We start from the raw sequence: 19,428 nt of genomic DNA, 5'->3' as shown, positions 1-19,428 counted from the left end.
TTACGTGACCGAAACAGCCTGTTGGGGAAGTAGGAGAAGGTGGAGTGCATGACGCGGTTGTATGACGATGTTCGTGGGGTCAATGGAGCCAGGGACCACCCTCGTCATTGTGTTTTGTACAGAATGTAAACAGAGCAGTGAAAAACTTTGTACATGGAAACAAAAATAGAATTATAATTTATTGCTCATTCTTGTAACAATGTGATAGACACTTATTATTATAGATAGATTAAGATATAATATATTTATCATTATATGTAAAATGATAATATTGTATATAAAATTTTAATAATGCTAATACTATTAAGAAAAATAATCTCTGTATTATATCGATGGTATAAAATACACTTTTTCCTTTTTAAAAAAAAATATTTTTTAACTCTGTTAAATATCATAAAGCAGAATTACAAATTTATGAAAAAATATTTTTTCAATAATTAAATAAAAAATAAAATAAAATAAGATCGATCCCTTTGTCGATCGTCCGAAAATTTTTCATAGAACTTTTCCTATAAAAAAAAATAGAAAATCCGGAAGTATTAAGTTTTTTATATTTCAGACGTGACAGCCATTGCAAACTGGGATGGAAAATGTCCACGTGCACTTCTCTTTAATTGATGAATATAGAAATCAATTTATAAAGGTTGCCACGTCCATATTATTGTGTTGTCTTCTTTATTTTAGGAGTGAGTGAGGTTAAATAACAGTTATGAATTAGTTAAGGGTTGTATTTTATATTTATTTATATTTTTTAAAATAAATACATAACGCTTCTACACAGCATATATCATTTCTTGAAATTGTGATATTTTAGATTTCAATTATGTTATATACAATTATTTTTACTCACTTGCACACTCTATTGAGTAATATTACTTATCATTTAAATTTTTATACAGTCACATCATAAGATGATAAAAAGATGATGATGATAAATAAAATGATAAATAAATTTTTTCTATAAAAAAATACAAAAAAATAATTATACAAAAAAATTTTTTATTAAAGTTTTTATTAGGTTCAACGAGCGAGGAGCACTCTAAATTCTAGATTCACAAGTTGGGGCTGCCTCGATGGGCCTGGTCATCATCCGCATTTGTTGAGTTTTATTTGTAGTAAGGATTGATATACGTCCTATATGGGCGAATTGCAGCCCTTTTTGCCCATCCAGGCACATCCGGCGGCCCACCCCGCCCCTAAAGAAAAGTTTTCTGTCCCCGTCATACCGTTGGACGGACAAGGATAGACGGGTAATGGTATATTTACTAATTTTTTTATTATTTAATATTGTACTTGAAATTTTTGTTTTATTATTATTTTATTTTAAGTATTTTTTAACATATTTAATTATTAAAAGAAATAAAAAAATATACAATTTTACTAATAATTACTTTTTTAATAATTAAATTTAAAAAAATTAAAAAAATAGTAATATAACAGTAAGTCTATCATTATTAGGGCGGAAATCAGCCTCTTCTTAGCTCTCAAACAGCAATTAAATTGGTGACCACGATAAAATTCTGTCAAACTGCCGCATTTTCCATATCCAAACTAAACCAAATAGTGACAAATTATCCAACAAAAATCAAATCAAACAAAAGCAACAGATAAATTAACCAACCAAAATTGAACTAAAATTCAGTCGGTACCAGAGAACGTCATGCAGCCGTGGGTCTCTAGTTCGCAGCTAGATATTGTCGTCGTCGTGTGGTCATGGATCTTTGGTTCGTAATCAAACAATGACGCCGTCAGATTTATCAAAGACAAAGAAGGCAAATAAGAAGACATGCTGCTATTGCCCAGCCGTTCTAATCCCAACCTGCAGTCTCTCTCCCTCTCTCCTGCATGTAGCCGTGAAATGAATTATCGTTGTTTTGAATCTTCGACACATGTTTTATAAAATTGGCATTTTTAAATCATCTTGCTATATATTGGTTTTTGTTTTTGTGGGGGTGGGGTAAAAGCTGCTCTTGCTTGAAAGGGGAAAAAAAACTTTTAATATGTTATTCCTCTTCTTTTTCTCAGCAACAATTAACTCTTTTTTTTTGGTTTTTAATCAATATCTAAGCCACGGAGTTTATAATATTCAGTTTACTAGGATTGATAAAGTTCCAAAGAGAAAAAAAAAAAAAAAAAAAAAAAGACCCTGAGTTATTGTGGAAATCTCAGGATCCTCTTTCTCGATCATAAGATTTGATCATCACAAGGGTGTATGCTCTTGTACAGATGACATCCAAGTAGCAGAGGCTATGAATTAGAGCTAAATGGGAAATCCAACAAATTGGTATCTTCTACAGGAATGTTACAACCAATTAAACAACATTCTAGTATTCTACAACATATGCAACTCCTTTTTACAGCTACCTGCCTTTCTTTCTTCTGCTCTGGATTAGCATCTCGAAAACGATCCCACCTAGGTCAGTGACAGGTGTAACATTTCTAGGCCCCCCAACATTGTTCACTTGGTCGTGCAAGTTACAACTCCAGGGTCCATTACATATGAAGTCAGTCTGCCACAGACCAATGTGGCTCATCTGAAATATCAAGTAAAAATAAGAGATAATCCGATAATGTGAATCAACTTTAGCCAATGTAGCAAGGGGTTCCAAGGCCTCTGTTTTTCAGGTTTTTTTTCCCTTCATTTTTTTCTTTAGGTGGAGAGGCTTTGAAAATTGAAAAACTAAAAAACCTCGCGGATGGTTTTTATAACATGAAAAAACCATCAATCCGTGCATCCTACATGAGTCTGAACAGATTCGGAACATCGGTTGCAGGATCATGATGACCATGAGACGATTAGGTATGGTGACGAGCAAGTTATGGAGCATCTTTAACATACTAACATACAAAGGTAGTTATAAAGTCAAACAAATCTGTATGGATATTGGTCATCACCTGCATAATACCTTGTACAGTCAATTCCTACTCGAACTTCCGGAAGACATTGATCTAATGTAGCTGTCATCAATTCCGTGTATGAATATTTGAGGAAGCTCTTCTCTGTTACAGCCAAAGTGCACATGAAAAGTATTAAGCCCTTAATGCTGCAATACAACCGCAATGTTTTCATGTTGATATGTTACCCTAAATACATTTGGCAATTAAATCACGTGGCCATACTATAGGCGGTTATAAAGAGTAAAGCTCCATGGATCAGGTGGGTGGACACCCAGAAGATGATCCGAAATAATAGTAGTTATGGAATTATGATAAATAAATAAATAAATAAATAAAAACATACCAAACATAGAATATAAAGAAACTCGATTTGAGGAAGTTTTTGATGTTCAAAGAAACTAAATGACATCAGCAAAAGAGATGTATATCAAGAAAGGCAGAGAAAGATTATATGGCTAATGCCAATTACACACATCAGAATGTGCAGCCTCAGCATGGAAGTAACAGAAATATTTGCACACTGCATCAGATATACCCCCACACGATATTTACCAAACCCTTCTCTGCATACTCACTTTTTCCCCACAAGTTTCACTCTTCACCCACTTCTTCACAGCTTATCATCGAAGACTGAGACTTTTTAATCTGTAAATGCTTCATGACTTGTTGAGAATAGTAAGACATCAACACAATCATGCAAGTGTTTCAAGCAACAGATTTAATACCCACCTCATAAATGACAAAAAATAAAGTGTATGTTGCTATGTTCTGAGTTTTCAGAAAGATAAAATTGAACAAAATTAAACAGCGATGTTCATAGAATAAAAAACCAACATTTCTTTAGCTTCTTGGTATGTGTAGCTTGATGCAACAGCCAAAAGTTGTCCCTCATGGTTGTACGACAAGGATGCCACACTATTTTGGTACCTAGGCAACTAAAAGTAAATCAGGATTAGAGTGATAAAAAAATATTTATTGACTCGGGACAGACTATCGGGATCAAAGCAGGTATATCTATATTGAGAAGAAACCCGCATCTTTCATGCATGCAAGTGGGAAGAGACGCAGAGCTCTCCCCCTCAAAAGAGAAAAGATATCCACTTGCTTATTTGCAACTTGAAGGCATAATGCCATAAAACCTGTACAAAGTTTACAATTGAAACTTATCTGTTATCATATAGAGTGGTTTCCCTGACAGGATCCATCTCACCGTTTCATTACCATGGATTCATCATGCATTGCACATCAAAGTATATGGAAAGTCCTATTTGAGTTGAAGTAATACCTCAAAGATTCTTCTCCTGCTTCGAATATCCCATGCAGTAACATAACCCTCATTATCACCTGTGACAAAAGCACCACAGATGCTACAAGGAAAATATAAAATTAGTATTTTACACACTAGATAGTAAGCTAGAGATAGGAATATACCTACAGTGGATTGAAAACAATGTCATTCACCGATGCCAGATGATATCTTCCATCCTTTGACTTTGGATGACAGCGGAACATGTATCTGTAGGAAGATTTAATTCAGCATTTTGTCAGAAAAGTATGAGCCTATATATATGCTACAACGTCCTAAAGTTTTTTTATTCAAGAAAAGAAATTGATTTGATCAAGAGCTTTAAGATAAGTGCTGAGATCTTTTTTTATTTGATAAGTGAGATAAACTTTATTAATAGGTAAAGACAGTGTTACCCCAGAAACCGGAATTACACAAGAGAACCATCTAACTAACAAAAGGAAAAGGACTAACTGTTGAGATCTGAAAGTAAACCCATGTCAGAACAATCAAATCTTATGTCCAGGTTATATAGAGCATAGATAGAATTCTGGGGTTCAATAAGTTAATGAGATTATGGTCCATTAGAATGCCAATAGTACATTTTTTTTTTATAAGTCGAACGCCAATAGTACATTAGAAATGACAACATGGAAATTAAGTTGTTTATCATACTGGGCCTTGAGTAGGTCAGTAATAATATTTTGCATTCCTCTCTTTGCTGCAACTTTTAAGTAGCCAAACTGAATACTAGAAAGTTCAGTTCAATTTCACTTCAGAATATGGCATGTAAGTCTGGTGCATTTGACCATTATTCTTGTCAAGTTTTGCATGGACAACTCAGATTGAAATCCGATGATCAATTTACTCCCTCACATTTTGAGGGAGTGAGACCAATACTCATGATTAGATCTCACGTTTTGAAGAAAGAGAATTTTATTTACTTCAGACAGAGTTTAAGAATAAAAAATTGTACCCTAAAGGGAACTGCATTAACTTTCTGAATTTGAAAAGCAAGCTAAGCAAGTTCATCATCTGCTCTGAGGAATAAATAACAAATAAATATGAAGTTCTTCCCTCAAGATATTTAAAAAAAAAAAGCAAACTATCCACAGAACTGAAGCGTTATAATCTAAAAGACTAAAACTGACCTAATGTCGTTTGGATTGGATGGATGGCAAATCTCCACTGCTACTCGTCCATCCACCGATCCAACCGCATATCCTGCGAGAAACAATCCTACTTTAGACTGCGTAAATCCATGAAACTTGGTATCCTTAGAAAATGTAAATCCCTGAGATTTGATCATAAATAAGGATATAAGATGGAGATATTCAATTAGTACAGATAATTAAGCAATATTTAGTATTTTTTATACTGATATTGCTTACCACTGAAGCGGTCTCAAGCCACTGTAACAAGTTAACAACTACATGGTTTACAACGCAAAGCTAATTTCTGTTAATGATACCTTTAGAATAAGGACTTGCGCTGACACATCTAATTTGAATGCCCACGTTTGAATCTTCTGCCTGAACCGGTTTGTCTAAATTACGCAAGTCATACATATATATGGATGCTCCAATGGCTACCATCAGATTAGACCCAGAGAGTGACATCGATTCCACCTCCGCACCAAGATTTCTCAGGTATGCAACAGCCTCTGCCATGCGAGGGTCCCAGAATACTATCTCCTTATCCAAACCAGCAGAGATTACTTGACCTATAACAAAGAAGGAATCACTTTTGTTCAGAAATGCCATGGGAGTGACAGATCTAAATGCTACGGCATTTTTCGTGTCCCACAACCAAACCACCCATTACCCTACATCGTTGCCATTATATTCCCAAAAATAGAATTAAGCATGGACTGAACGCTACTACTTTACAGTCACAAGTAAAGTATTCTTAAGTTATTAACTAATGTTTTGGAAGGTTTCATCAGATAATATCCCAGTCAAGTCAACATGTACACCACTAACCGTAAAATTACCCTTGTCTCAAAAGCTTAAATTGATGAAAAGATATAGATTTTATTATTTAATTCACATCTTAACACCATGACTAGCTTACCACTTTTGGTCTCAGAGACTATCCAGTGATGGAGTTTCTACTTAATGGTAGAAATTTACTTATCCTTGTGTGGTCGCTCATATTTGTGATACTGGTCTTCAAAATCAGAATTTTCTTTTCTTTTTCCTTCTAATGCTTAGGTGTATCTATTGTATGCTCTCTATGCGCTTGGATTTCACCACTTTTTGAAATTGAATAAAATTCCATATTCTAATAAAAAGAACCAAGGCCATAGGTCATACATAACTACCACGAAATCATGTAAACAGATAAGGCTTCCGGATACCAGTAAAGAAACTTTATTTACCAATGACTAAATAGCCTCCTCACAACATGGTATGTTTTTCCAAGACTTTTGGCAACCTAAAACGGTAGCTGAAAAATAATTTAAGGTTATAATTCAGTTCCAATATAATTAAAACTTAATAACTGAGGTGCTAATAATTGCTTACTCGTTTCATCAGAATATCCAATGCTCGTTGCTATATCATCATGATTTCCAATTGTAGCGGTAGTTCCCAAATGCAAGTCATACCTAAGGTCGAAATTTCCCATAATGAGTCAGCATAACATTCCTAATAATTATTACAAAAAAAATCCACCAAATGCTAAGACATTTTTTTTAATTAAAAAAAAAACGTAAAATAAATAAGCTGAAAAACATTCATAATGCCTATCTCTACAAAAGCGATCATTAATCAATCCAATGCGTTACGGAATTGTAAATAAAATATACCCACAATAACCCATTAGAAAGAAGTTAATTAGTTCGTATTTTGTTATACCGGAAAGGATACGAGTCATACGACATAAATTCGAAACTAAGGAAAGCCTCAAATTGAGGGTAGAGTTGTCTTAACCTTCTAACGAATCCATCAGACCCAGCGCTGAAAGCAACAGATTCATTCTGGAAACAACAATCAAGAGGCGCGGCTTCGGACCGAGCTTCTAGTCTGAGCACAGACCCATCCACATCGTACAATCTCAGACTCTGCGTCAGAAATTCCCAGTTACTTCAGACGCAAACAGCATTACACACAAAACCTAAAACAAGAACTAAAAATTAAAACACTCACGGAGTCCCAAGAAGAAATAAGGAGATTGTTAGAGTAGGGAGCGAATCGAATTCTGGAAATGGCGTCTCGAATAGGTTTTTCGAACTCCAAACAAGTTCCATTCATTTCTGAACAACTCGGTGCATTTGAAACAAACGAGGCAAAGAGATATGGAATCGCAGCAATAGATCAGATCAGGAAGAGAAAAAAACTTGAGCTCTTCGTGGAAGCTAGACCCAAAAAAAGACCCTAACGCGCCCTAGAGAAGGATTAGAAGGAGTTGTGGAGGGGACTGACGCACAAGGGTGAAGTGAAGACCACGAAAAGTTCCCGCCCAGCGGGGAATATCAGAAAAATCAAACTGATGTGTCGTTACGAAACTACCCCGCATTGGATTTAAGTAGAAGTATTAAATATCAAGGTTAATCAACTGATCACAGGTGGATCCGTGGCGCAATGGTAGCGCGTCTGACTCCAGATCAGAAGGTTGCGTGTTCGATTCACGTCGGGTTCAATCTCCCTCAAACCACCTTTTTCCGCAAAGTTTTTAGTTTGAAAACACCAGTTCCACAGAGGATTCCACCGAAATTCGTTTTTTTTTAAAATATATATATTTAATAATTAAGTAAGTATTTTTAAATAATATGTTATTTTTTTTATTTTTTTTTTAAAAAGTGAGCATTCTCACCAATTTTTAAATGAATATGTGATTCTTTTATTTTTAAAATATCTAAATAGTTTTTTTTTTAAATGTTAAAATTTTGAAAAAGTTGTAATAATTATATAATATGAGTTGAGATGATTTTTGAATCCAAACAAGGCTTAAACTGTTTGATAAATGAATAGTAATACCCACATAATATATTTCACAACACATTTTAAAATAAAAGCATTTTTGTAAAGTGATTTTACTTTTATAAGCTATTTAAAAAAAAAATCCATCATTTTAAAACATAGTTATAAAAAGTAACGTGTGTTAATCATTTTTCATGAAAAATTCCTCTGATCATTTGTTCAAATTTTTGCAAAATATAAAACATAAAAATCAAAACAAATTTCACAAGAAGAACATATTTGATATTTCTCAAAATTGTTGTCAAAATAAAATTGAAATTTTATTTATCGAACTCACAAATGGTAGCATAAAGCATATCTCCAATTTTCTTAAAAAGAAATTATAAAGTTTTTCGCTTCCCTAAAACTGAGATCTTGTTTGGTTACACAAGTGAGATGAGATGGGATGTTTTAGATAATAATAAATAAAATATTTTTATAATATTAATTTTGTATTAAAATTTGAAAAAGTTAAATTATTTATTATATTTTGTATAAAGATTTGAAAAATTTATAATAATGAGATGAAATTTTTAATTTTGTGTAACTAATCTGGGCCTGAGCCAACTGGTATCAAGTTCCACCCCTGAGACTGCCACTTGAGACCGACAGATGGCCGAAGGGGCGACCGGAGAACAGAAGAGAAAAAAAAAAAAAAAAAAAAAAGACGCAGAGGTTTTCAAAGATACCAAGCACTCTCAAGGATTGTCTTTTGAAAACAACAGAGATTAACCTCCATAGAACTAAATAGTATGAGTATCATAGTCGGAAAACATGCATAAAGATCTACCTTTGTAGATCCCAATGTAACGTAATTGTGACAAGCAAATGCGTGCATGCACACACCCCTGACAAATAACCAACATGAACTTGCGATGAACAGATCTCTGTACGCAGTAGAGTCCTCAAGCCAAAACATCAAATTAACTACAAAGTATCAAATTGAAAAGCAGCAAAACTTTCAATCTCTTAAAGTGCATCGGATATATTTACAAAAGTTAAAGTTGGCTCGCTGGCCAGTGGCTACGCATCCAAATAGGACCTTCAATCTGGAATGAAGAAATCAAATCTAACATCAACAGAACCTGAACTCTCTCCAGTATCTTTGTACTCGATATTTGTTATTGCTCCAGCCTCATCCCGATCTTGATACTCGGGTTTCACCCGCCGTACAGGCACGGTGACAGAATAAATGGTTCCAAGGTCAGAATCGGCAGAGACACTCAGATTAACTTTATCCTGCGATTCAATCTCCACGAAATCTGATAAAGCCCGCACAATATTGTTAACAATCTTCCTTTTTGCCTCATCACTCACTTCACATCGGTCAGAGAAAAGAATCATCTTCAAGCGCTGCTTGGCAATCCTAGCATTAGAGCTGTTTCTAGATGCTGGTGATGGGAACATTATCTTCCAAGCCAAGTTTAAACGTTCGAAAAAGCTCATGTTTATGGCATCAAGGATGAAGCTCTCAGATTCTTGACTGATTGACTTCGGAGACAGCTTATTATCTCCAGTGACACCAGAAATTTGCTTGGGACGACCATGCATATTGCAGTTATCAAGTGACATGCTAGGCCATTTGTGTATGACTTCAGCCATGCTTGATCCTCCATTCAGGAAACCAGAGAACTCTACCTATAATGCAAGAATAATATTGTCAAATGCCTATGTTGCAGCAAAGAATGTCTCGTACATCTTTCTGCAGACCTGGAATGATGACTGTTGATGTAAAACCATGGTTTCAACCCTCAGTGGATAAAGGAAAAAAAAGCCATTTATTACTCCATACTCCAGTCATCTACCCGGCTAACCAAATTGTTCCCCTATGAACACTGAATAACGCAAACAAGCTGAACCTAATCATTCTGATAAACATCCATCCTAGTCAATTGCAATGGCTTGTCCACCAGGAAAATTACAATATTTACCAAGTGGAAATACCTCCCTAGTTTTATTATTCTGAATAAAATACACCTCAATTAGCAAAATTTTGAGAGAACAACATTTGCTCAAATTTCATATTCGTTTTATTTACTGTTTCAGGTTGGTATACCCTCATAATGAAACTACATTGAGCAAACAAACATTCGCAGGAGAAATGCTCAACTTGAATTTGGCGAAGAACGCATGACAAGAACAAAGACCCTGGCTTTACTACCAAATATCCTACCTTTCCTTTCAGATATCAGTACCACCCCAGCCTGCATAAATAATAAGCTTACGCGCGCATGCGAATTATCTCTGAGAAAAATAAAGGACAAACAAAACTCATTTTATCAATCGACATAAACCACGCCTAATTCATCGAACCACGGGACCCTTAAAAGCTGAATAAAAATCACACATATGGAAGAATTGGGAAACTCTTAAACTCAGAGACGCCCTTTGCTACCATCATTATCACGCACCACACTTATTTTTATTTTTATAAATTTTTTTACTTCTCATCCATACATGCACCATATGAAGAGAAAAAAAAATGAAAAAAAAAATTATGTGTAGTTTGTGGTGTGAATATCATGAGTAAAATTTTTCAAAAGGAAATGCGGAACCTCACAATTACCACTTCAACCCTCGACAAGTTACCATATTCCAGGTTACTCTTCGTTACTTCCACTTCCACGGCAATTAAGCACGGAAATCAGAAATTTGAAACAAATTGCATGAAACCCATAGAGTCGACGAGATGCAAAGATAAATGCAAGGAAATCAGCACAGAGGAACAAGGGGTGACAGCTCAGACCTTTGAAGGACGCAAAAAGCTTCGAAGAGGGTACATAGGGTAGGAGCCCAGTGTTGCAGAGATCCTCATGTTCCCAGAAAGCGCCATCCTTTTGAAGCGTCCGATTGCTCTCCGCTCTGTGTGCGCTAGGATTTTCTTGAGCCCGCGTTAGCACCACTCGAAGTCTTTCGTTTTGCCCCCCCCCAAAAGGATTCAAGTGCTCAGACCCGGAGGAGTCAGTTTTACAGTGACGGACATTGGGCCTGGTTTATTATTAAAAAATAAAAAATAAAATAAATAAAATAAAATAAAAAGGTTCTAATGTTTGAATTCTAAACGTACGAATTTTATAAAAACATTTTGTAAAAATGTTAATTTCATTATAAATAAATAAATTTTCATATATTTTTTATGATAGAATATATTTTCTTATAAATGATTTGCACGAAATTTATATATTTGACATTTGTATATATCATAAAATGACATTTTGTTTTCAGTTATTGTGTTTACTTCTTTAAATAATAAAATATTTTAACTAGAAAAATACAAGAATTTTAATTCACAATATGTATAGAAATAGGCCTGTGCATAAAATGCAGTGGGCCGATCCGTCCGCAAGAATCAGCTTGAGCCCACCCGACACAAGTCGGGTTATTCGGATCCATGTTACTAGCGGGTTGAACCAAGTAAATATCGGTCGAAACCGATACCGTCTACCCTTCGGAAAGTGCACATCTATGCGATAATTAGAAGAACCCTACAAGCATGTAGCAAAAAGTAAAATCGAGCTTATTAAATCATCTCCTAAACGCTTCGGAGTTCAAATTCCTTCAGAGACAGAACCAAAAGCTCCCTAACGCAGAGTCCAAAACAAAATCAAAGATAATCGTAGAAAACTAGCGATGAAACTCAAGGGTCGGCAATAATTCCTAGTATCATCTCATTTCTCATACGAACACACCTCAAAATCAACAAAATGGTTTGAAAATCATCAACCACCGCAGCACTACGGCTCGAATACCACAAAACATCATGATATGAAGCACCATCGCCCACTTCAATAACTCCAACCAAAACCCAACACAAAATCAAAACACACTTCAACCAAACCCTCATATTGAAGTGAAATACAAGCATCGTTCATCATCTAAGCAAAACTCAACAAAAAATCACAAAGATAAATCACACGAAGCAAAAACAAACAGAAAATCATATTTTCAGTTTTCAGTTTTGGGGGAAATACGTTAAATAGAGAGACTCACTGGCTTGAACGGTGAAAACGACGACGACAACGAATGGCGATACCCAAAACTAAAGGAAGAAGGGAAACGAAGGAAATAAGTCTGCCTGGGTTTGTGAAACGAATGGAAGAAGTCTGCTTGGGTTCAAAACGCAGTATAGAAATAATTTTTCAAATGGAATGAGATATTGCTCTTTCTCCCTACTACACAAATGAGGATTTAGCTCTTTACATTGCTATTGATTTTAATTCTAAGTTGAACTTAAGAAACCACTCCAATTTATATTCAATTGAACTTTTAATATCTCAATGTTAAACTTTAAACTTAGAAAAAACTCCGTAATGATTGTTCTACACAACGGGAACAAATTTCTTATCTAAATTGTTTTTTTTTTTTTTGGGAAAATGATATGTGCACAAAATGGATCATTATGATGAAAAATGCTAGAGCCACCAACTTAAAAATATATCTCATCACAAAATTCTCATCTCATCTCAATCTCATTTCATTTCCAAATATAACTTAAATAAAAATATTTTCAAATTAATCATTACAAAGTTTCTAAATTTTCAAACAAAAAATAATTTAACTTTTTCAAATCTCCAAACAAAAATAATATTATAATACTATATTTTAACAATATTCTAATTTTATAATATTTTTTATTCAACTTTTTCTTTCTCGCTTCCTAAACTCAAATAATCGCACTATTATTCACAAATATTTTATTACTATTCACAAAATTATCATCTTATCTCACTCTCTAAACAAGCATTAGAGCTTATTTGGATTCAGAGAGTATTTCATCTCATCTCATCTTATCATTACAATTTTTTCAAATTTTCACACAAAATATAATAAACAATTCAATTTTTTCAAACTACAAAACAATAATAATATTAAAAAATAATATTTTAACAATAGTTTATTTAACTTTTAACTTCTACCTAAAACCATCTCATCTTATCTCTGAATCCAAACAAACTGATTCCACTCGTTTGTTTTTAAAAACTTTTCAACTCATCTTATCTCATTCCATCTATTTATTACAACTTTATCGAATTTTCACTTAAAATAAAGTAAACAATTCAAGTTTTTTAAATTCTAACATAAAAATAATATTAAAAAACATATTTTTACAAAATTTTATTCAATTTTCAACTTTTATATCAAATCATATTGTTGTCCAGATAATTAATACAAGAGGAGGGGTGAATTGAGTTGTATTTAAAAAATAACAATTATAAATCAAATATACAATATAAAATATAAACAAAATATGAAATAACAATAAATATAAAGAGTAAGGGTAAGAGAGAAACAAATTCAGTATGTTAACGAGGTTTGGCCCCACTGCCTATGTCATTGCCTCAAGCTACCCCTTGTGGATCCCCAAATTCACTATTCAACCTTTTTCAGGTAGAGATAGAAATCTACTACACCTTTGAACAACACCGCTACAAAGGATCCATGTAGAACACCCTCTACACTTGCAATCACCTTACACGTGGTGATTCAACTATTCCCTGTGTAGAACATTTTCTATACACACAAGGTTTATACACACCCTTTTACTGATACAAGAGCTGATAGTGGGTAGGTTATCAGAAAACACTTATCAATGAGTGAAATAAGAATAATACAACTCAAACTATATCTCTTTCAAAATGAATAAGGATTAAGGTTCAATGCTTAGAGAAGAGAGAATAAAAGCTTTGAATGAATGTTGTATGCTCAGGATGTTGTAAATGTAAAGCTCTCAAATGATCTATTTATAGGCATATGAAACTTTATATTTAAATTTAAAAATATTCACATGTCAAAAACAACATCATTCACTTTTTCAAAAAATTCAAATAAAAAATTCTTCTTTTTCAATTGTCAAAGACAACATCATTCATTTTTCAAAAACTTTAAACCTAATATTTTACTTTTGGCATATGACAAAAGGAGCACACTTTACTTTTCAAAAAATTGAAACCTAATATTTTTACTTTTTGCATATGACAAAATGAGTACACTTTACTTTTCAAAAAATTCAAACCTAATTTTTTTACTTTTTGCATATGACAAAAGGAGCACACTTTACTTTTCAAATTTTTCAAACAAAAACATCTACATTTTGTATAAGTCAAAAAAAGTATTAATCACTTTTGAAAATATTCAAATAAAACATGCATATGTGAAATATGACAACCAATCATCTTTAATATTTTCAAAGTTCAGAGCTTTAATTATGTATTACACATGTAAAAGATGACAATCAATATCTTTTAAAATTTTAAAATTTAATTTTCAAAATATTCATGCATATGTGAAAAATGTATTTTAATGCTTTATGATAAAATATTAATTTTGAGCTTTAATCCTAATTTTAAATTTTTAAGATATTTACAATATTACTCTATGATTTTAATGTGAACTTGTTCCCTTATTGCTCATATTTGGTTCCTTGATGTTGCCCAGATGACTAACACAAGAGGGAGGGTGAATTGAGTTGTATTAAAAAAAATTACAATTATAAATCAAATATACAATATAAAATATAAATAAAATACGAAATATCAATAAATATAAAGAGTAAGGGTAAGAGAAAAGCAAACTCAGTATATTAACGAGGTTCGGCCCCACTGCCTATGTCCTTGCCTCAAGCTACCCATTGAAAATTCTCAAATTCACTATTCAATCTCCTTCAGATGAAAATAGAAATATATTACACCTTTGAACAACACCATTACAAATGATCCCTGTAAAACATATTCTATACTTGCAATCACCTTACACGTGGTTATTCAACTATTCCCTATGTAGAACACCCTCTATACGCACAAGGGTTATACACACCCTTTTATTGATACAAGAGCTGATAGTGAGTAGGTTATCAGAAAACACTCTTTAATGAGTGGAATAAGAACAATACAGCTCAAACTATATCTCTCAAAATGAACAAGAATTAAGGCTCAATGCTTAGAGAAGAGAGAATGAAATTTTTAAATAAATGTTGTATACTCTAGATGTTGTGAATGTGAAGCTCTCAAATGATCTATTTATAGGCATATAAAACTTCATATTCAAATTTAAAAAGATTCACATGTCAAAGACAACATCATTTACTTTTTCAAAAAATTCAAATAAAAGGTTCTTATTTTTCAATTGTCAAAAACAACATCATTCATTTTTCAAATATTTCAAACCTAATCTTTTACTGTTGGCATATTACAAAATGAGCACACTTTACTTTTCAAAAAATTCAAACCTAATCTTTTACTTTTTGCATATGGCAAAAGGAGCACAATTTACTTTTCAAATATTTCAAACAAAAATATTTACTTTTTGTATAAGTCAAAAAAAGTATTAATCACTTTTGAAAATATTCAAATAAAACATGCGCATGTGAAAGATGACAATCAATCATTTTTAATATTTTAAAAATTCAAATCTTTAATCAAGGCATGCACATGTGAAAGATGACAATCAATCATCTTTCAAAATTTTTAAATTTAATTTTCAAAAAATTCATATACATGTAGAAAATGTATTTTAATACTTTATGATAAAATATTAATTTTGAGCTTTAACCATAATTTTGAATTTTTAAGAGATTTACAACATTACTCTATGACTTTAATGTGAACTTGTTCCCTTCTTGCTCATGTTTGTTTTCTTGATGTGCTTGACTCTATTGTGTAGACAACTTGAGCTTGAAACTCCTTTATTCTTTGAATTCATTTGTTATCATCAAAATCCATGTGTAGATATATAATTACACAAAACTTGAAACCTTGGGTTCAACACTTGATGTGCTTGACTCCATTGTGTAGACAACTTGAATTTGAGACTCCTTTATTCTTTGAATTCATTTGTTATCATCAAAATCTATATGTAAATATATAATTACACAAAACTTAAAATTTTGAGTTCAACACATATCATTTCATCTGTGAAAATAAATGAATCTCAAAGTTGGATCCCGCTAAAACCACTTATTTAAAAATAAAATAAAATAAAAAATCTCTTAATTCTTTACTAGTGACTCTAAAACCACCGACTTGGGACCCAAAGTTTGATAAGTGTAATTTTTTTTTTGCTTTTTTCCTATATTTTAAAAATATTCTTAAATATTTTATAAAAATTACAATATTAATAAAAAAATACTTATCTAATTATTAAATAAAAATAAATAAAAATAAAAATTCATGTATCAAAGAAATGCTTGGATCTCGGTAAAAACGCTCGGACCCATTACAGGATTCCAAATATTTCTCATTTCCTATTAGCAAATCTGTCCCGTTCCTCCTATTTTCTTTCAAAGTTCAAACCTAGCAACTCGTCCCCATCCCTCTCGAACACCAAGCCCTCTCATTTTCTCCCAAATTCATGTATCAATGAAAGAAGAAATTCATTATTTAAAGCTGTAAACCAAAATCTGCTACAACTTCAGCAGATAAAAAAATAAAAAAGAGAAAGGAAATGGCGAGCTAGAATCTCAAGTATTTTATTACCTTTTGATGACAAGGTATCCGAAAATTTTCACTATCCTGGATAAGGCTCTGGTTCTCGACTAATTCCCAAGGTAAAAGATGTATTCTCTAGCAAATTTGTCACATTCACCGCGGTGCCTCGTTCGCAAGGACCAGAGATCTGCAAGGAACAACACACTTGTAGGGTCTCCTTTCGATGCCTTCCTCTCTCAAATTGGGGTCTCTGGGGAGTCATTTAATCTCATGCTCAGATATTGTATTACTGAATCCAACATTGGTAGATTCTATATGGAATAATTGTAGGCTTAATCTTCTATTATTACTTTTTTACTACTTTTTTAATTTTTTAATTTTTATAGTTTTTTTATTTAGTGGTTAAAGAAGTGATTATTAATGCAGAATATTTTTTTTTTAATTTTTTCTTAATGATTAAAGAAAAAAATATTTAAAAGAAAATAATAAAAAACAAAAATTTCAAATACCGTAAAATGGTTGAGAGATAATAAAAGGGTATCATTACCCTTCTCTATGGTGTTTTCAAAAGACAATAGAATTCATCGAGAGAAGCCATCATTGGTTGGGATATGCAGGGAGGTCCAGACTACATTGTTCTCAAAACATTGGACACTAATGGTGACTGCATCATAGGAAGTGTGCTTAGCCAAAGTATAGCTTTGGATTATTTCGTTTCACATGTAATTTCTTGGTAGGATTTCCAAGTTTGTATTTATTATGTAAGTTGTTTAGTGGAGTAAAAAGCACTTGGTTTCTTGCTTTTAAACCACTTTTGGTGCATTCCTGATTCTATATGCTTGAACTGTTTGAATATAAGCATTTAAGATGTCTATTGATTTTCATTGTGCCATATTACATTATTTATGTTGTTTGAAACATCATAATATTTTTGCAAGGAGTTCTGATCGAAACCATGTTAAACTTCAATGACCTTAACCTCTCTCTCAAGCACGCACAAGTTGATGGTATGGTTCAAGAATTTGCAGACATAAATCGTGGAATGGAGAAAACCGGAAAGTTTACAATGGATAAGAAGAAGCTTCTTCAGCTTTTTGGGAAGGCTAATTCAAATCTAGCTGATGTAATTCCAAAAGTTGGTCTTTTTGAGAGGTAATGCCATTGCGATTGTTTTTTGTAGTCTCATTCGATGCGTCAGAATGTTGCTGGTTATGTGTTTAAAGTAGATAATGAATACTAGAAGTTCCTTCCGCATACTGGATGATCTCACTTTTACTATTCTAGGCATTAATACCTAATGCCTCTACTTGGCTCCATCACTCCTGCAGATTAAGCTCACTATGATGTTGGTTGAGTTTACATTTAGCAAGCAGAAATTACAGTCCAACAAAACCCCATGCTTGGGTCGAGTTGTGAACATAAATGGAACCCAAATTATTTCGAAATTGAAATTAGGTTAATTAAAGACTTGAGCCTGCCCTACCTCATCGCATTATGCTAAACATGCTTGTTTAAAGTTAGTTCGGCTCATGAAGCTTGAATAAAGCTGTTTCTTCTCATTCATGTTGCCTCCAGGCTTCGGTTGGGCTCATTAAGCTTGAACAAAGCTGTTTCTGTTCATGACTCTGGAGTCATTACAACTTCTTCCCTGGCTTCCAAAGCAAGGCACCAGATAAAGTGAGCACTCTGTAAATCTACCATGATTTGGCTTTACAAAGATCAGATAACCTGAAAATCGGTTCATTAAAGTTGGTTACTTTTGAACATGTTTTAGTACTTGCATAATTTCCCTGATATTTTTTTACAACCTTTTGAGTACATGAATTTGGTTCATATTTGCTTCTTGGAGGGATGCCAAGTATGCTCAAATACATGAATATCTTCGTAAGGATTATGAAGTGGCTGAACGCTCTGGAAATTTGGATTTCAAACTAAAACTCGTGAAGGTATACCTGTCCTTATGGATCTATATTTTACATTTGGGTCACTTAGAAATCGGGTTTGCTACTTAATTCTGTCATATGTTTGGATGGGTTTTCCTTGTACTTTCATGACTATAGTGCATATAATGAATGTTACTGATAATTGATGAAGCCCCCCCTCTCTTAACTCTCCATTTGCAGCATAACATTCATTTCCTGCAAGAAATCCTCCAAAACAGGAAGTCTGATCTCTTGGAATGGTGCATCATTGGCCCGTTGATGATGGAGAATGTCATATCAAATACAAGATTGTTCGTGATTCAAATGCGATTCCACTATAATTTTGGAAGCTGATTAGGAAACATGAAACAGACGATAGTTTTGTAGCAGTATTTAATCTATTTATTGAGCAACTCAATTCATTATTATATGTATGCAATAAATTTTCTTGCATATACTACCATAAATTTTCCAATATGCATCTTATAATAATATTATAAATAGAGAAAAATGGAAAGTGAAATTATGATACCATTCAGCAGCTACAAAGGGAACCGATGGTGCTTGATATCTTGAATTCTGGTTTTGATAAAGAAAGCCAGAGTCATTTTAAATTAGGGCAGGGGTCTTCTTGTGCCACTTCAAATCATAATTTAACTGACTTGAGGAAAAAATAAAAAATAAAAAATAAAAATTTCATACAGATTCCTTGGGTACTGTACTTCTTTTAAAAAGACTACAGAATTTGCACACTTTACAACTATACAAATAATTTTTCTCAAGAGTTACAAATTTAGGATTGACCAATGAATGTGTCTGAATATTTTTTTTGGTCAGATCTATTGCTTATTACGTACAATACTACAGTAGTAATCGTTTCATAATCCTTTCATCCAAGCAATGTTGCTACAAGAAACATTGTTGTTTGACTTTTAACT

At 32.9% G+C, this 19,428-nt stretch overlaps 3 protein-coding genes and 1 non-coding gene across 6 annotated transcripts; 2 read left to right on the top strand and 2 right to left on the bottom strand.

Moving 5' to 3' along the window:
* Positions 1 to 2,227: 2,227 nt before the first annotated feature.
* LOC122311774 (mitotic checkpoint protein BUB3.3) lies at positions 2,228 to 7,673 on the bottom strand. 3 transcript variants are annotated; one of them, XM_043126441.1, is made up of 10 exons: positions 7,333 to 7,671; positions 7,117 to 7,247; positions 6,709 to 6,791; positions 5,655 to 5,906; positions 5,335 to 5,407; positions 4,334 to 4,414; positions 4,184 to 4,265; positions 3,733 to 3,833; positions 2,907 to 3,000; positions 2,228 to 2,534 (listed from the first exon to the last, which is right to left on the bottom strand). In XM_043126441.1, the coding sequence occupies exons 1-9, from the start codon at positions 7,435 to 7,437 to the stop codon at positions 2,916 to 2,918; spliced, it is 993 nt and encodes a 330-aa protein (XP_042982375.1). In that variant the 5' UTR covers positions 7,438 to 7,671; the 3' UTR covers positions 2,228 to 2,534; positions 2,907 to 2,915. The 3 variants fall into 3 exon arrangements, 2 of the variants coding, with proteins under 2 accessions (XP_042982375.1, XP_042982374.1); XM_043126440.1 differs by having other exon boundaries at positions 2,896 to 3,000; positions 7,333 to 7,670; XR_006242859.1 differs by lacking the exon at positions 2,228 to 2,534 and having other exon boundaries at positions 2,951 to 3,000; positions 3,733 to 4,037; positions 7,333 to 7,673.
* An 80-nt stretch (positions 7,674 to 7,753) lies between these two features.
* TRNAW-CCA lies at positions 7,754 to 7,825 on the top strand. The gene has a single exon. It is a non-coding gene; the product is annotated as a tRNA-Trp (tRNA).
* Positions 7,826 to 9,015: 1,190 nt separating this feature from the next.
* On the bottom strand, positions 9,016 to 11,121 carry LOC122308830 (cell division topological specificity factor homolog, chloroplastic-like). Its single transcript, XM_043122087.1, has 2 exons — positions 10,892 to 11,121; positions 9,016 to 9,783 (listed from the first exon to the last, which is right to left on the bottom strand). Exons 1-2 carry the CDS (start codon positions 10,976 to 10,978, stop codon positions 9,190 to 9,192), a joined length of 681 nt encoding a protein of 226 aa, XP_042978021.1. The 5' UTR covers positions 10,979 to 11,121; the 3' UTR covers positions 9,016 to 9,189.
* Positions 11,122 to 16,359: 5,238 nt separating this feature from the next.
* Positions 16,360 to 18,965, top strand: LOC122309546 (protein RETARDED ROOT GROWTH, mitochondrial). Its single transcript, XM_043123057.1, is given in 6 exon segments — positions 16,360 to 16,775; positions 17,507 to 17,720; positions 18,144 to 18,245; positions 18,418 to 18,514; positions 18,692 to 18,788; positions 18,791 to 18,965. Coding segments are annotated over 5 exon segments (534 nt in total). The 5' UTR covers positions 16,360 to 16,775; positions 17,507 to 17,523; the 3' UTR covers positions 18,832 to 18,965.
* Positions 18,966 to 19,428: the final 463 nt, after the last annotated feature.

This window comes from Carya illinoinensis, chromosome 5 (assembly GCF_018687715.1).
Source record: "Carya illinoinensis cultivar Pawnee chromosome 5, C.illinoinensisPawnee_v1, whole genome shotgun sequence".
NCBI classification, from domain to species: Eukaryota; Viridiplantae; Streptophyta; class Magnoliopsida; order Fagales; family Juglandaceae; genus Carya; species Carya illinoinensis.
The sequence above is the reverse complement of the archived record's forward strand: the minus strand, read 5'-3'. Positions and strand labels throughout refer to the sequence as shown.

Coding starts and splice junctions, on each gene's coding strand:
- LOC122311774 (XM_043126441.1), bottom strand. CDS start 7,437: ATGAATGGAACTTGTTTGGAGTTCGAAAAACCTATTCGAGACGCCATT. Junction 5,907..6,708: donor TGGATATTCTGATGAAACGA/GTAAGCAATTAT, acceptor TCTTTGTTATAG/GTCAAGTAATCTCTGCTGGT. Junction 5,408..5,654: donor CGCAAGTCCTTATTCTAAAG/GTATCATTAACA, acceptor TGTTTCTCGCAG/GATATGCGGTTGGATCGGTG.
- LOC122308830 (XM_043122087.1), bottom strand. CDS start 10,978: ATGGCGCTTTCTGGGAACATGAGGATCTCTGCAACACTGGGCTCCTAC. Junction 9,784..10,891: donor GCTTTTTGCGTCCTTCAAAG/GTCTGAGCTGTC, acceptor CTTGCATTATAG/GTAGAGTTCTCTGGTTTCCT.